Here is a 15,764-nt window from a genome sequence, read left to right on the forward strand (position 1 = left end):
TTTCCAGAAAATAAGGATATTTTTCAGAAAATAAATGAGAGCTTGTCTGAGATCCTTCCACAGTAGATTTGCTGTCAGATACAGTTTTCCCGCTGATCACTCCCTAGGATGCTCTTTTTTCTTCCTTCTTCCACTGGCAGTGTCCATCCCTTCTGGGATGATTTTGTTTCAACAGCTTCTGACATTGAGTGAAAACCTCTTAATTATAATGAAAAAGCAAACCAGTTGTTATTCTTTGTGGAAATCATAATTACTAAATCAGTTGCTAATTCTTGGCCAAAAGTCTTCAGCCCTGCTTTACTCCTAAGTTCTGCAGGAACTGACTTGTCAACCTGACTCATCTGAGAATTGGGGAAGGGGATGTTGTATATTGAATGAAGAAACATCAGTCCAGAAGAGGGTTGTACTTAAAAAAATCTTGATAAACCCTATTGTGTAGTCATAGCATCTAAGTCTAATAATATTTTGTAACACTTGATACGTCTGTACTTGTTCTGTAACTAAAGGCAAGAAAACATTTTAAAAATCTGTTAATTCTCTTGGCAGTAGAAACATTTTTTTATTATGATTTAATGTTAAGGCTTCTTCAGATGGATTAATTCTGATAGATATTCTGATTGCCTATGGTTACAGCTTCAGTGCTGACTGTTAAATGTACAGATACATCAGTGTAAATGAGAAAGGAGGAATCTTTGGAGAAAGACATTACCACTGGTCATGGAATAAAACAAAGTAGCACTGAATGCACTTGGAGGAGGAGAGGATGCCAAGGTTTTCAGGCTGGTTTGGCTTTATTGTCACAAAATTCTTATCTTACGTAAACCCTGTATTGCTTGGAGGTGAAAAAACCTTCCCATTCTTTCTCACAAATAAAGAATTTTTAATTTATCTTCTACTGAATGTTATTATGTTGCTTTTACTGTACTTAGATTAGTATCTGTTAAACAGATTTGATCAGCCTAAAACAAAAGGAGATTGTAGTATTTACTGTGTTCATAAAAAAAAAAAAAAAAAAAAGAGAGAGGAAAAAAGAGGAAAAACAGTGCTTTTGCACTGCTGTGGGTATTTAGGGATATGCCATAATAGAAGACCAAGCTGTGTCAATTAGCTCTGAATTGTTAATTGGTTAATTGTGACGTTTTTCCTTTAGGAAAAAAGATTTAACTTTCAAGTTTTCATATATGCATTAATATTATAGTTGTTGGTATTTTATGTTCAGTGATAATTGTGAAATGGTTATTAAGTAAATATTTTTGGGTTTTTAATAATTTTTTTCAGGTGCAAGTGTTTGGATTGTATTCAGCAGAAGAGTTTCATGAAACATTTGACTGTCCTATTAAAGTAAGTGCCTGTTAAAATCTTTAGCAATTGTGGTGGTGCTGTCTGAAAGGTCACATTGAAACTAAATGAGAGAGAGGAATACCACTTCGTTGTAATATTATTCAAGTCACTAGAAAGTAGTTTTCTATCTCAATATAAAAGCTTTTGATCTGGTTAGGTAGGAGGAAACTGATCTTGGTTTTGCAAGAAGTATTACTGAGTTTTTCAAATACAAAAGGCAAAGTGAAAGAGAGATTGTTCTGTTTCAGCTGTTAACTGTCTCAACATATTTGTTTCATTGTAGATCTGTAGTACAAATTCTGAGGGTTCTGCTAAATGTGAGGTTAATATTTGCAACCAGTTCATATCTGTTACACCAACTCAGGATAAGGCAGTGGGTGGTGATGCTGATGTACCCTGTCTGAAGGGAAAACCTGAGTTTTACTCTGCTGTGTGGCTGTTGAAAAAGGACCTCTAGTAGGTGTGTGGGAATGTGTTCTGTATTTTTAACAAGAAATATGTCTTGTAGGAGGAAGGGTGCTATGGGCAGATGATTGCATTTTGCTGCTTGGGATCTTCCATGCTGCAGCTGCTCTTGGGTTGTGGAGTGGGGGGAAGGAATGAGGTCATTTAAGTTTTCACACACGCCAGATGTGACTCGCTTGCTTCCTTGGGTCTTTACTGCTCTCACCGCTGAGTCTCCCACATGTGACATGTAACACGTAAGGCAAAGAGACCTGTTTACGATGTGTTGATGCTACACAATGTTGTACTGCGACAGGGCTGAGGTGTGTGTTCCCTCTAGGCAGGCCTCAGAAAAGATCTAATTGAGGTAACCCTTGCTCAGAGCAGCCCTGTTCTGTTGGGTCCTGATTCTGCTGCCTGCTATACAAAAGAGTAGTTGTTCAGTGTAACATGGCCCTCCTCAGTGTCAGACTTGTCATATACCATGTAATATGAAGAATTTCCTTCTTTTCTAGGAAAAACAGAGATGTCTGAAACAACTACGCTTTACTTCAGAGAAGAACTTGGCTGTAATACTTGATAATTGGCAAGGGGTTACCTAGTTTAAAAACTGATGTGGTGCTTTTCTCTTCCCCACCTCCAGATTGTTGCTGTTCATCCTCATTTTGTAAGATCCCACTTCAAGCAATTTGTAACGGGAGGAAAAAAGGTAAGCAGTCATAGTGTAATGAACATTGGCTACCTTTAAATAGCTTTTTGAAATAGCTTAGAAGGCTATGTATGTGATTTTAACACCTAGAGCAAAGACTTCTGCTTTTTCCTTCTCTTCATGCATTGTATTCCAAAGCATTCTTATTTGATTAAGACTAATTCCAGGGGTCAGGATAGTGCACAAACTGAAGTATGTCCATCAGTTCTTGTTCATGGTGTGGGATTTTGTTGTTAGCTTGTCTTTAAGATAATTAAGGGGAGCTTTTGCTAGAGTAGAGCTCACACCATTCTCACTACTTATATCTGTGTAGGTAGCATCTTCTACTTGGATTAGTGCGTATTTTAAATGTGCATTAGGTGTCTTATTAGTGTAGGGTACGAATCTGACTTCCAGATTACAGCTATTTCCATGTCCTACATGTATCTTACAACACATTGCTTATTTTCAGTAAAAATATGAAAAGTTTGACTTGGAACAGTTTCTTGAGTTCATGCAATTTTCCTGTTGCCTTCTCGTACAAATTAAGGATGAACAGTCCTCAGTTACAGATCCATCAAACTGAATTCCATGGCTCTCCCTTAGCAGCATGTAAGAAACAGGCATTTCTAGTGCTGCCTACAACTTAATTTTCATTAACAGTTCAATATGTTTCAAAGCATAGCTGTGTTTTATTTATTTAAGCAGTGTGTATGCTTGACAGCTTTTTCTGCCTGGTCAAAGCTGGTGTTATCCTTAAAATAATGCACAGTCAGTGTATGTCTTTGTCAGCCACCAGTTTGTGAAGCTTTTTAGTGCTGATAAAAGGGGCATGGAAAGAGAGAAGCAGGGAATTAATAGAACAGGGCTCCGTCAGGTGGTAAAAGAGCTTGCATTCACCTGATGCCGAACAGAAAAAAACATCAGGGAGTTAACACATTCTCTTTGGTTATCTTTGATTACTTGACAGGTTGTTTTATATTCTGTCCTCTGGGGAATGGTATACTCATTCTTAATGCATTCGTTTTTTGCTGAGGAACTTTCCTCTTCAGGAAAACTTTAATTGACATCTTAACATAAGGTATTTAGCATTGAAATAAATGCCCCTTGACACCTGTAATTTGATTTTATTGGTACATAAAACCAACAAATAAAACCTCTAGCCTTGTGGTAGAAACCTTTTCTCTTTTCTCCTTTCCTCCAGAAGGAGCATATGTGCTTTTATAAAAGCTCTTTGAAATGCTCTTTGAAAACTCGGAAAGTTAAATTCCATGTACTAATTTATCTACAATGGGGTTTTTTGCTTTTTATGAAAATTTACCACTTTGCTTAACTGTAAAGCCAAAAAAATAGTGTGGGGACAGCAGGCAATGGGAATTTGGTCCACAAGAGAAGCAGGCTGAAGCAACCTCAGGCAGCAAACCTCATCTCATTATCTGTGTGTCTGGAGATTGTGCAGTTGGCAGAGCTCCTTCAGGCAGGGGGATGGGACCTCCTGTGGCTCCTGAGGGCTCAGTGCTTTTAGCCTTTGCACAGACACTGTGACTGTAGCCCTGATAGTTGGCAATTGTTGGGAGGCATTCTGCCTGTCTTTCCCACCCACACCAAGGCAGAGATAGCAGTAAGGGAATCCTCATTTTGGATCAAGCTTGAGAGAAAAGCTTCGCTTGAAGCTCTCTTGCATCTTGCCTGAGGTGCATTAAAAAAACATACTGTGACATGTGTGAACTCTTCATCCAAAGGATTGCAGTGTCTGTCTTTGTTTTTGTTGTTCTGAGAGATGGTGACATAATGCATATTAGCATTTTAAACGTTGGGTGGTGTGGTGGTTTGGTCTTTTTTTTATTTGTAATTGTTTGCTAAGATAATTTGAGCAGATAAAAGGATCCAGTAAGAAATTCGGTCGCTTCCTCAAACCCTTCTAGTTGCATTACGAACATCGTTGTCTCAAAATATGAGGAGGATTTTCTTGATTTCCTCCTTGAATTTCATGCTGATTTTGGTTTAGGTGAAACAGAATAAAGAAGCCAAACCACACATGCACACAGGAAGCAAGAACTTGCCCCCCAACCTTAATACTCTCTCTTGTCTCATCTCAAAAAACCCAACACTTTAAGATCTCATTAAATTTGTTAATTTTATAGCTGAGCATCTATTTCAGTAGAATCCATAATGACTGGTGGGTGCGATAACTGTAAATTACCACCTCCTTCATTTATTGACATATACGCCATTCTTCATAACAGTATAAATTATGTAAAAAATACACTTTTTAGTTCAAAGTCCCGCTGCAGGGCATCCTGGAACTGTTCACAAGAGACAGAGGGAGGAAAAAAAGCTGGGTGATATGCTTCAGGGATGCACAGTGAAGGTCCTAAGTTCCCAAAACAGGTGGATGTTTGGAACTTGTGTGAATTGTTGTGTAGTACTGAGAGTTGCCATATCTCCACCTGACCTAAAGCTAGCTTAAGAGCAGTGCTGCTGGGGGTTACTGACTATATCATTGTAGATTATTGTAAGCTTAACTCTACCATGCATATGTTTATACAGTTGCTTAACTAGTCATGTACTGAAGTCCTTTAAGAGGTGTTTTTCTCAAATTGTATTAGCAACTAATTAAGCAATTTAAATTGTTTTCTTACTAAAGCTCTCATTTTTAAAAGTAAACAACTGCCCTTAAGCTTTAGATAGCACAATTGTCTTCTCTTTTGGGTTGGAAAAGCTTATTTCACTCCCTTTTTTAGTGAATGAATGTTATCTGTGTCTAGAAGACAGGTACTGTGGAAGCATTGACACTACTGCAGTGAGAAGCAATAGGTACAATACTAAAAAGAGTCACTTCCTTACTCTCCTCTTCCTTATCTCTCCAATTAACCACTGCACCGTTCTGATTATTTGGCAGATGATGGTAACCCTGAAATAACAATATTGTAAATGTATATTGTAAATGACAGGGCATTTCTGTCCAGAGCAGACAGTACAGCTTCAAAGCAAAGGGAAAGACAAATACTGTGCTATTGAAGGCCATAACCTTCTACCTTTTAAAAGGGTCTAATCTCTAAAAATAACAGGGTAAAAGCCAACTAAATGAGGGTGGTAAAGTTGAAAACAAGGTATTCTTGATTTAACTGTTAGGACACTGGTCTTTCTCAACACATCAACTAAATGAACGTTGTTGTAAAGTCCAAGTGTCCATTATGTCCTGGGATTTAAAGAGCCAGAACTAAAAAAGAAAGAAGGCTGAAGTATATTTCCATTCCATGCAGTATCAGCTACTGCACCTTATGTAAAGATAACTTACGAGAGCAGAATAACTTGAGGTTTCTTTCTTAGCAGAGGCATCAATGAGACTCCCTTTTCCATGTTTTGATTAGCATCACTAACCAGATACAAAGGTTTTTGCAGTAAAATTCCTAGGAGAGAAAGTCTTCTGGAGTGATTGAGTCATTCCATAATATATTTATACTTTATTTTTTATATATTTTGTGAAAATATGTATAAAAACATATTTTTAATGCTGTATGTGTTTCTTTTGCTGGAAAGGATACAGTATAAGAATAAGTTTTCAAATACAGATGTCTCATCATGTTTGTCCCGTTTATCCTTCCAGAATTAACATCTGGACATATCAGTGCTTGTGCTTAAACATTAGACTCTTATTTTCTTTGTCTGTTATAAAAGCAGAGAGAACTTAGTGTTACCTGGGGAAAATTTCTCATTGTAAAGAAAAAAAAAAAACTATTTCAGTGTTAGGATTCTGGCCTGGACCCATGGTGACTCCTGCCTGAGATGCAAAACAGGACAATCTAAATTCCTTTCCACTCCAGGCAGAGCAGCAGCATACACAGAGAAAGGATACTGATTGCAAACAATGCACAAATGGGAAGAGAAATAGCATTCTGGGGCATCTGCGATTGCTGTTACGGGTAGTGGAATTTGTATGTTAAAGTCAAGTCTGCCAAAGAATGTCCCAGAATTTTTTTTAAATTGTCTGCTTTTTAGTGTCAGCAGATGCACTTTGCTTGGTGAGTAAGTAGATGACCTTTACCTCTGAACCCTGTGATATGTATTTCATAATAACTAGTTGGACTACTTTGACAAATTATTAAATTGTCAGGATGCTGTTTGCAGCACAGTCCATTTTTAGAAAGCAGATAGTCAGCTGTTTGGCATTGTGTTGTGTAGAAGAGTACCAGACAAGAAAGGCAGATTGCTTTGTAAGCTGTAAAATGTCAGTCAGTAAATACTCAAAGGTCTGATTTAAGTGAAAAAAGAGTAAATACTATGGCAATTTCTGTCCATGCATTAGATAATTTACCATAAGTAGGAAACAAACTGTAGCAGCAAGTAAGCCACAGTAATACTGGCTGTGCTTTCCTTGCTGTGATGTATAATGCCCAGATGTATCCCATATTATTGAGCAGATGAGACTTTGATATGTAGTATGTGCTGTTTGCTTAATAAGCAGATTGTTTGGCTTACATTTCTTCTTTATGATTATTTGGATGTGCATTTCTTCTTTATTGCTAAAACAAAACATTCTCCTTGTGCTGTAATCAATTTGGTTTGTGTAAAAAGAATGGATCCTAGTCCTCTGTGTGTGTAATCTATAGATGTGTGTTTTGCAAATGTCTGTGTAGAACACTTTTTTCATTACCTGAGGTGGCAAGCAAAAAGAATCTAAATATATGAAATGTGTCTCTGCCTGCAAGGCTGCAGGCCTTCCTTCCCAAGGTGTTAATTCTGTAGCTCTTTCTGAATAGGTGCTAGCTGAAATCTGGCAGTTGAGTTATTAAAAGTACAGCCTAATAAAAGTCATATGGCATTTGTTTGTATTAAACATCTCAAAATTTCTAGCTACTCTGTCCATGGACTACAGCTTCTGTTTCATCTCTCGCTGTTGCCATCACATACCTTGCGATGCTGCTGTCTGCCTCTGCCTCCTTGCTTGATTTCCCCTTGACTGCACCTGCTGCCCTCCTCTCTGTTCACAGCCCAGCTCCTTAGACTACATTTTGTGAAGAAATTTTGAAAGCTCATCTTCAACTGGAAACTTGAGGTTTACATTACTCTCTGCCTCATTTGAGCTCATCCAGCCCATCATTTGTTCCAAACAGAAATGATAATTTTTTATTGTTGCTATCTATTTTCCTAGAGAGGCACTATTAAACAGTAAGTCTTCACGTGGCATGCTGTTCTGTGTTACTCTCTGGTATCTGTTAATCTTGGCTGTGCCTGTAAATATTGGTTTTGTGCTGAAAACAGTAAATAGCTGTAGTGATCACATGTAACCATGGAAGTAGCATTTTAGGTTTTTGTGATCTTGCCTGGCTAAGGTCAGAGTTGGTGACACAAGTGCCAAAATACAGAACCAGTGCCGCAGGTAGGCTCATCTTTGCACTTAGGCAGGCAAAGAACAGAACAAGGAAATTACAGGGACTTTTCCCTTATTTTTATTTTGTGAAATAAAAGCTAATCCAACCGTTCTGCAGTAAGGAAGGGTAAGGTGGCTCTTCAGTAACAAATTGAAGTCTCAAGCCTTTTTTCTTCTGTAAAACCCCTTCACATCTTTACACAGAAGGTGCTATGTTGAAACAAAGTAATGATGCTGTGCATAGTGCTTCAGTAAAAGTGTGTTTCCTTTGAAATTTCTGTGAGAACAGGCATCTTTTATTTCAGCATTTTGAAGGCTGCAGTTGGTAGTGAGATGAAATTGAATTGAATTACCTCATCATGTTGATACTACCAAAGCTGCAGTCATTGGCCTCTGTGTTCAGAGGACTGGGAATTCCTGTACATAGTTTAAAGACTGGGATTACATGTAATTAGTGTTAACGCTAATTGCATGACAGGCTCCATTAAACCCAAGCACTCGTCTAGTCTCTTCAGTGGATGCACTCTAAAATAGAGTTTTCAGCTCATTTTGGAGGACGTTAATCTTCTCTTAGTGAAAGATACAGAGAGGTGTATTCAGTAATCCAAGGGAAATATATCCACTTGTTTATAGAATCAAAAATTGTCCTTTTGTCTCATACGTTTCAGTATGTCATTTTTCTTAATAATCAAGTGGACAAGCATAAGCAGTTAAGATGACTTGCAAAATAATTAGTGAGCTAACAGAAAACTGCAGTGTACTATGAAGGAGTGTGGGTGGGGACCCTTGAAGTTAAAGTTTATTTTATTTTAGCTATATTATCACATTGCAGTACATGCAAGATACACTGGAAGTGCATTCTAAGCACTACTGTATTGTATGTAGCAAAGTACTAGAAAGTTTTACGAGAGCAAATAAAGAAAGGGGAAAACATAAACTGTATTGCAGAGAATGCAAGACTGTGGGTTTTTGGCTGCTGTTGAAATATAAGTACTGTGAATGCTGACTGCCATAATATGGGATTTACGGGAAATAAAGCCCTAAAATATTTTTCCCCTAAGAGAAAGAGAGGGAGATGGTAGTAGGAACCGCTCCAGAAACTGTGGATTTTTTTTTACATGTCCAGCTTCTTTTGAGGTTTTAAATTACTTTTTGGTACAAGAAACATTTCAATGTGGAGACAGAAAGGAAGACTAAGAAATAAATTAGCTTACTTATTGTTCAGTAGTTAACAGTTCTAAAACACAGGAAAGTTCTGGGTTTAGCAATTCAATTTCCAAGTGTAATTTCTCTAAGAAATAGTAAATAAATCTCATTGTGTATATTAGTAACATGCAGGTAATTGCAATGAAGATAAATCAGTAAAGCACATTTTGAGATTACCTTTTTTTGAATGTTGAGTGCCCTTTGGCTTGTGTTGGACCTATTGCACTTGCTGATACAAGATGTTCAAGGTGTTGCAGTGATCCAGATTCACTTTCCGTCTTTATTCTAGGCAATACCAGCCTGTTGTCTTCTACTGCCTTGGTCTGAAAACTTAATTAAGCATGTAGTTAGAGTTGAGCATAGACTGAAGCAGGATTTTTCAAATTTTCTCCTCCCCAGTTCTTTCTCAAACCAGTTACTTTCTTTGAAATTTATTACTCGCAGTTATAAAAAGCATGATGTTCACAAACCATGAACAGTAATAAAAAAGCTGCAAAGTGTCATACTGAGCTCACTCTGGATCTTGTGTATAATAAATAAACTTAAGTCACAGTTCAGTCACAAGCAGAAAAGATTCGAAGTTCAATTAATATAATTAACATCAGCCAGTTTTAACCTTTCGCATCATCCACGCTGGTTTTTACAACCTTATCCAGTAAATTCCAGTGAAAATACCATGCTGTTGTCTTTTCTGGATGGTATTGAAAGAAGCATTCAAATGTCAGTTCTTTTTCTATTGAGCTTCTCTTCTCCTTAGGAGTTTGTAACCTAGGAAAAAGCAGTTTTCAAGTCTGGATCAGCAGAACACTTAGTTTTTAATGACATTCTCAGCTTCTGAGTGGAGATAGTTTGGGCTGATTTCTGCTCCTGTATTTCACATTTACCTACCAGCCTTCTAATGGAAATCCTTCCGTATGGAAGGTTACCCCTGCTTTCAGTGACTTGCCTTGCTTGATGTGAAATAGCATATTCAGTAAGAGTTACTTTTCGTGGGTGGGGAAAAAAATCTATACTGTCTAAAAAGTGGGCCTTCATGTGAGCTGTGAAAAGGACACAAAGTTATTTTGCTTCAATGAGAAGTTTGATGTCTACAGCACACTTCACAAAAAAGTTTCTCAATAGACTACCCTACCTAGTGACTGGGCTAAACTCGCGGAGAAAATACTTGTCTTCTGGTGCCATCTCGTGGCTTTAGGAGAGAGAGGCAGTCTGTGTAATTGCCGTTAAAAGTCAGAGATTTCGTTAACTGATTTTAAACAATTTGGTGTCTTAATATTTGATTTGTTTATTCAAGTACAGGTGGCAGGAGACCATGTATAAAAATGCAGGTACAGCTTAGATCTTAGAAAGGAAATATTAGCAACTCCAGTAAGGTTTTAGCATGGTAGAAATCCTTGCAGGCATCAGTTTCACACCTTCCAATGTGAGGTGTGAACTCAGGTTCATGTTGCTCATGTGTTTGTATATTGATGTACTCATGCAAGAGTTGGCAGGATGGGTACCTTAGAATATGATCCTCGTAGATGCATCAGCTTCTTACTTGGGTATCCCTCCGAGCGCTGTACTTTGCATCACTCCAAGTGATTCTATGTTATAATCCTATTAAATAACTTCCTGAGACCATACAGGAATCAGTATGGACTGTCAGACTGACATACAAACTGTCTGCATGTAGTTGGGTTTTTCTTTGCTGCTGCAAAGCGTCTCATAACATCTCCCCTGCATTTAGATACTGTAAAATACCTTCCTTATTTGTAGAACTTGGGATTCCCAATCACGCAAGTTTTACAATCAGCAGCACTTGTTGTACAGTGTGGTTTGCATATGTGGGACTAAAACACAGCATCTCTAGAGCCCTGTGGAGGGCGTGTAGTTCCACATGGAGACAGGCAAAAAAGTCACAGGCTTGGGAGTCTTTGATAATTTTCTCTGACTACCTGTTTTTTTGGATGGAAAAAGGAGCCTATGATGAGACAGTGGATAGGTGTGATGTGGCCTGGTTTCTTTACCAGCATTACGAAGGCTTAGGTTCTGATATGCCTTAATTTCTTTATCTTTAAAATATAGTATTTATGCTTACTTTTCTTTTGAGAAACTTGATAGAAGGCCTTCTTATTAATATTATTAAAGTTTAACTGGAATTCTGTAGTATACAAGATTCCTAATGAATATATGTACAATATGAAAATGTTTGATTGTATTTGCTTGATTGATAATACTTTTTGTTGCCCTTAAATCCGGAGTAAGGGATAATGAAGCAAAAAATACCTCCTGTATTTGCATACAGCACTGTGTCACGGAAATATTTATTGTTGCACTTCTTCACAGCTGCTGTTATATGAGAGAGGCTGGATGAATAGATGGAAGCCTTCAGTTTTACATGAAGGGGAAGGAAATATAAGAAATGTAAAATGGAGAGGACACTTAATTGCTTGGGCCAATAATATGGTAAGTATTTGTCACCTCTGTTAAATGAACAAAAATATCTCTGTGCTACACTGATTATTGAAAAATTTCAATATTAATTGCCAAAATATTCCACTGAAAAATGATGCATTTGAAGAATCAAGTATAAAAGGCATTGAAGGATAGTCATTTAGATCCCATTTCTTTGTAGAGAAATTTCTTCTGGCATTTCCTGCTGGCTACTCAGTGTTCTCCAATATGATTCCCACTTCTGAATAAATTAGGAAAAGTAGCTCTACTTACCACTGTTGGGGAGTCTCTACTGTATACTATTGTATAGTAGAGTTTTGACCAGTGCAGTTTATTGCAGCAAGAATGGCAGTGTAGCTCTTCCTTATGCAAATATTAGAACATCTCCAGCCGCTGCCATCCCCTGGAAAAAAACCCTTACCCTGACTGGATTTTGTAATTTCTACTGAAGTGACATTATCATGTGCACTTCTAATGTTACATATTATTAAAAAATACCATAATTTCACATTTTGTTAGGCCACTAAAAAATGCTAGACTTAGGAAAAAGTGGGCCCCTTTTGTTATGAATGTAATTTATATTTTAAAGGAAACTATTGCATTCATGCTGAGTGTTGCATTTCACTTATCACTGTATATCTAATTGATGGGTCAAGGTCTATGTTTTGAAGCTCAGCACTGAGGGATATGTTTTCAAGTGTGTATCATGTCTAAATTCTAAAGTATTTTTTAATGTGGTGAAAATACTTCTGAAACACTAGCTCTTTTTTCCTTCAATTGTTTTTCCCTCCTAAAAGGAAGCATTTGTTAAAGTATTTTAAAGCCATTGTTCTTTTATATCTTTCAAAACTGGTTTGATATGAAGTTGTTAGAGGTGGACTTGTGTTTATTTGCTTCCCTTTAATAAGTCTTATTCGAATAGAAGCTTCAATGAGGGCTTGATTGACATAACATTAGCCTTTCTGAAAAGTTTTTTTCTTTACAGAGCCATACAATTAAAATATATATTCTAGGTGAATCTGCTGGGGATGGATAGGACAGTTGAGGAGAGCTATCCCTAGAGATGATGTGCCACATCAGAACACAGAATACTAATAAAATGTTGAGAGCCATCTGTCAGAGACAAAAAGTCGTGGTCAGGGCCTGTCTTTCAAGGAAAAATGAAATTACGTTTGCCCTCCGAAAGATTAATATATTTGGTTATTGGCCTTTCCCTTCCCCTTTACCATTTAAAAAAATTCTCCATCCTCTAGCAAGGTTTTGTGTTATACTTGTTTTTTCAAAATCAGATAAAGTCTTTTATAGCCTTGCTTGTTACTGTCTTGAGGGCTACCTAATTTTTGTGAAGCCTTTTTTTGAGGGAGCACATTGTATGAGAGCTTGTTAGACATTGGATATTCCAAGGTTATTTAGGCAAGGTCTAATTCTGCTTGTCAGATGATCAGGTAACCCATGTTTGTTGCTCTGCCCTTTTCTCCTTCCTCTGTGGCCAGGACTGTAAGTTTTACAAACTGACCCATCTGAGGACTAAATCCCTAGAGGCATTTAACTGCCTGACTCTCGTTTGAACAGGTTTTAGGCTCCTTCATGATAGGAATTTGACTTTGGAAGTCCTTTCAGTTCATAATGCAAATCTCATACTTATTGATAAAGGAGAAGCCACTGCCCAAGCATTCTCACACCATTCAAGGAGTCACACACCACCTCAGACTTTTAACTGCAAGGGCTCGAGTCCCTTCACAGTGGGCAGCTTCAGAGAACTGACAGGTGCCCTTTTTGTCTCCATGCTCACAAACACACTCACTCTCAGGTGCACACATAAGGAAGACCGTGTAATTAATAGCATTCATATTTTATATATTCAAACCTAGGTTTCCTGCAACCTAGGTCTCAGGCACCTCATTTTTAAAAATAAATGATTTAATAAAGATATACAGCAACAGGTCAACTCCAGCTGGGTGCCTGCAGAGAAGGACCCAGAACAAAGAAGTCCATAGACTTTTATATCCTTACATGTACCTTTTATACCTTTACTCCTGTGTGCCCATTCCTCACACACATCTTCGTCCAATGGTGAGTTTTGGTCTGGGGTCTTCTAAGACCTGATTGGATTCTTTCTCAGTGTCCGTGCAGGCAGGTGCAAGCCATTAACCATTCTTATTTTGTGGAGCTGCAGCTTCTGCTGGTGGCTGTATCCTCCCTATCTTCTGATTTGCACTTCTGCACCTGCTCACTGACAGAGCATGGGAAATTGAAAAGTCCTTGATTTAGAGTAAGCACTACATAGCAACAACTAAAACATTATTGTCGTACTAAATCCAAAACACAGCACTGTACCAGGTATGAAGAAATCATTAATAATTCCCAACGAAAAGCATATCTAGGTGTAAGTTCCAGCCTGCAGCCTAATCCAGCTACTTATGCTAAGCAAGTAAACCTAAGCGAACAGCGTACTATATCACACAATGTGATAATTCGAAGTAACTTATTTAAAATTCAGTAAATTAAACAACTAGTGTCTCTGAACACTTAAAACTATGGAGGATCCTACACTACTGGTTTGAATGGGACTTAAAACATGTTAGTCTATCCCATAAAGGATTTACTTATAGATTTCTTGTAAGAATTGCCTTATAGAAAAACAGAAGATGTGATTTGGGTCACTTTTACCTGAAAATTACCCATCAAAACAAAGGAGTTATATTTATAAAAGACAACTTTGTTAAATTCAGTTCAAGCAAGATTACAAATTTTATCAGATGAGCATAGAAAATACAAAGCATAAGTTCCTAGTTTATGTTACCCAGAGAGCTGGGCTCTGTATGTTCTAGGTGCTTTGTGCAAGTTGGTTGGTTGGTTGGTTGTGAGACCTCAATGGCTGCTAACTGAAGAGAGGCCAATAGGAGTGTGTTTCATGCCCACAGTTCTTCAGTGACAAAGATCACTGAAGAAACACTCTTTGTCCACCCTCATCCCACTTACTGCTCCTTGTGATTTAAAAAAAAAACAAACAAAAAACCCAACAAAAACAAAAAGTGAAACCTGGCTTAAACCATGACCCCCATTTGAAGACTCTTTGGCTTTCAATCAGTTGAATCTGTACAGCAGTGGGCATAGAAACTCACAGTGTGGGGAGCAGAAACAGACAGGGGAATCTTTTCAATCAGTTTTGTCACTAGAAAAATCCTAATATGGCATGGCATCCTGGACAGTGACCTTTCAAGGTCTCTTCCATCCCTTTTTCAGTGATTCTGAGAGTTGCTCTTTAAGCTTAGTGAGAAGAAAAGGAATGTATACTAAAATATTTTATTTTATTTTGGGGACTTTTGTTTTAAATTACTAAGAACAAGTCCTTGCTTAACATGAAATTAATCTCCATTTTTGCTCTTAGAAAGGTTATAGCTCACCTTGTCTAAATGGCGTGGAAAAATCTGATTAATGGTTCTTTTTTTTTTACTCTGTCTCTCAAATGACTTTAATCTTCCTTTTTTTAAACTTTTTGTTCTGTTAATTTAGGAGATTCCCGGAGGAAGCATTGAAAAATCCCAGCATACAAAATCAAGCATCATTTAAATGTACTTGTTTTTCCCTTTTAATGTAAGAGCAGAAATGCGTTTCTTGAGAAGTACAGATTGGATTCATTTATCTTAATGAGCTCTGACTTCACATCTTTTCTTTTTCTGAGGTGGAAATTTCTGTGCCTCTACAGGGGCTGTTGTGAAAGAGCTGAGATTTTTTTTTTGCTTCTTCAGTAGCACCAGCCACCAAGCTGAATTGGTTCATGACTGGAGTTGCTAGTTGCTCACTCATTCACTTATGATATCTTTTCATTTGGCATGTGACTTTAAAACATCTAACTTACTCTCATCCCTTTCCTCCTTTTGTCACCTCCTGGGCTAGATGGGCCTTTGTATCAACAGTTTTATTTGTTGGCATACTTGGCCCTACCCTGAAATTTATGCCATATATTGCAGTGACTGCCTTAGCGTGCAAAATGGTGAGTAGGAGTTTGTCATACTGAATAAAGTTCTCTTATATTTAAACTTTCAGGGCGTGAAGATACTTGACATGATCTCCAAGCAAAGAATTACCAATGTGCCTCGAGACGACATAAGCCTTCGCCCAGATATGTATCCCTGCAGCCTTTGCTGGAAGGATAATTTAACGCTGATTATTGGCTGGGGAAATTCAGTAAAGGTACAATTACCTGTCTTTGTAATAAATGCTTGCTGTTACCACAGACAAACAGAGGATTATTTCTGAAAAGCAAAGACA

General features: G+C 37.6%; 1 protein-coding gene across 2 annotated transcripts in view; it reads left to right on the forward strand.

The window, feature by feature from the left end:
• The window catches only part of VPS41 (vacuolar protein sorting 41 homolog (S. cerevisiae)), an 83,861-nt gene that overhangs the window by 24,432 nt on the left and 43,665 nt on the right, over positions 1 to 15,764 (forward strand). For both annotated transcript variants that reach the window (XM_009074718.1, XM_009074719.1), the window contains 4 exons: positions 1,279 to 1,341; positions 2,429 to 2,494; positions 11,382 to 11,501; positions 15,540 to 15,686. In XM_009074718.1, the coding sequence (XP_009072966.1) occupies positions 1,279 to 1,341; positions 2,429 to 2,494; positions 11,382 to 11,501; positions 15,540 to 15,686 (396 nt within the window). The remainder of the gene's footprint in view (positions 1 to 1,278; positions 1,342 to 2,428; positions 2,495 to 11,381; positions 11,502 to 15,539; positions 15,687 to 15,764) is intronic.

The sequence above is a fragment of the Acanthisitta chloris genome, unplaced genomic scaffold (assembly GCF_000695815.1).
Source record: "Acanthisitta chloris isolate BGI_N310 unplaced genomic scaffold, ASM69581v1 scaffold2745, whole genome shotgun sequence".
Classification (NCBI taxonomy): domain Eukaryota; kingdom Metazoa; phylum Chordata; class Aves; order Passeriformes; family Acanthisittidae; genus Acanthisitta; species Acanthisitta chloris.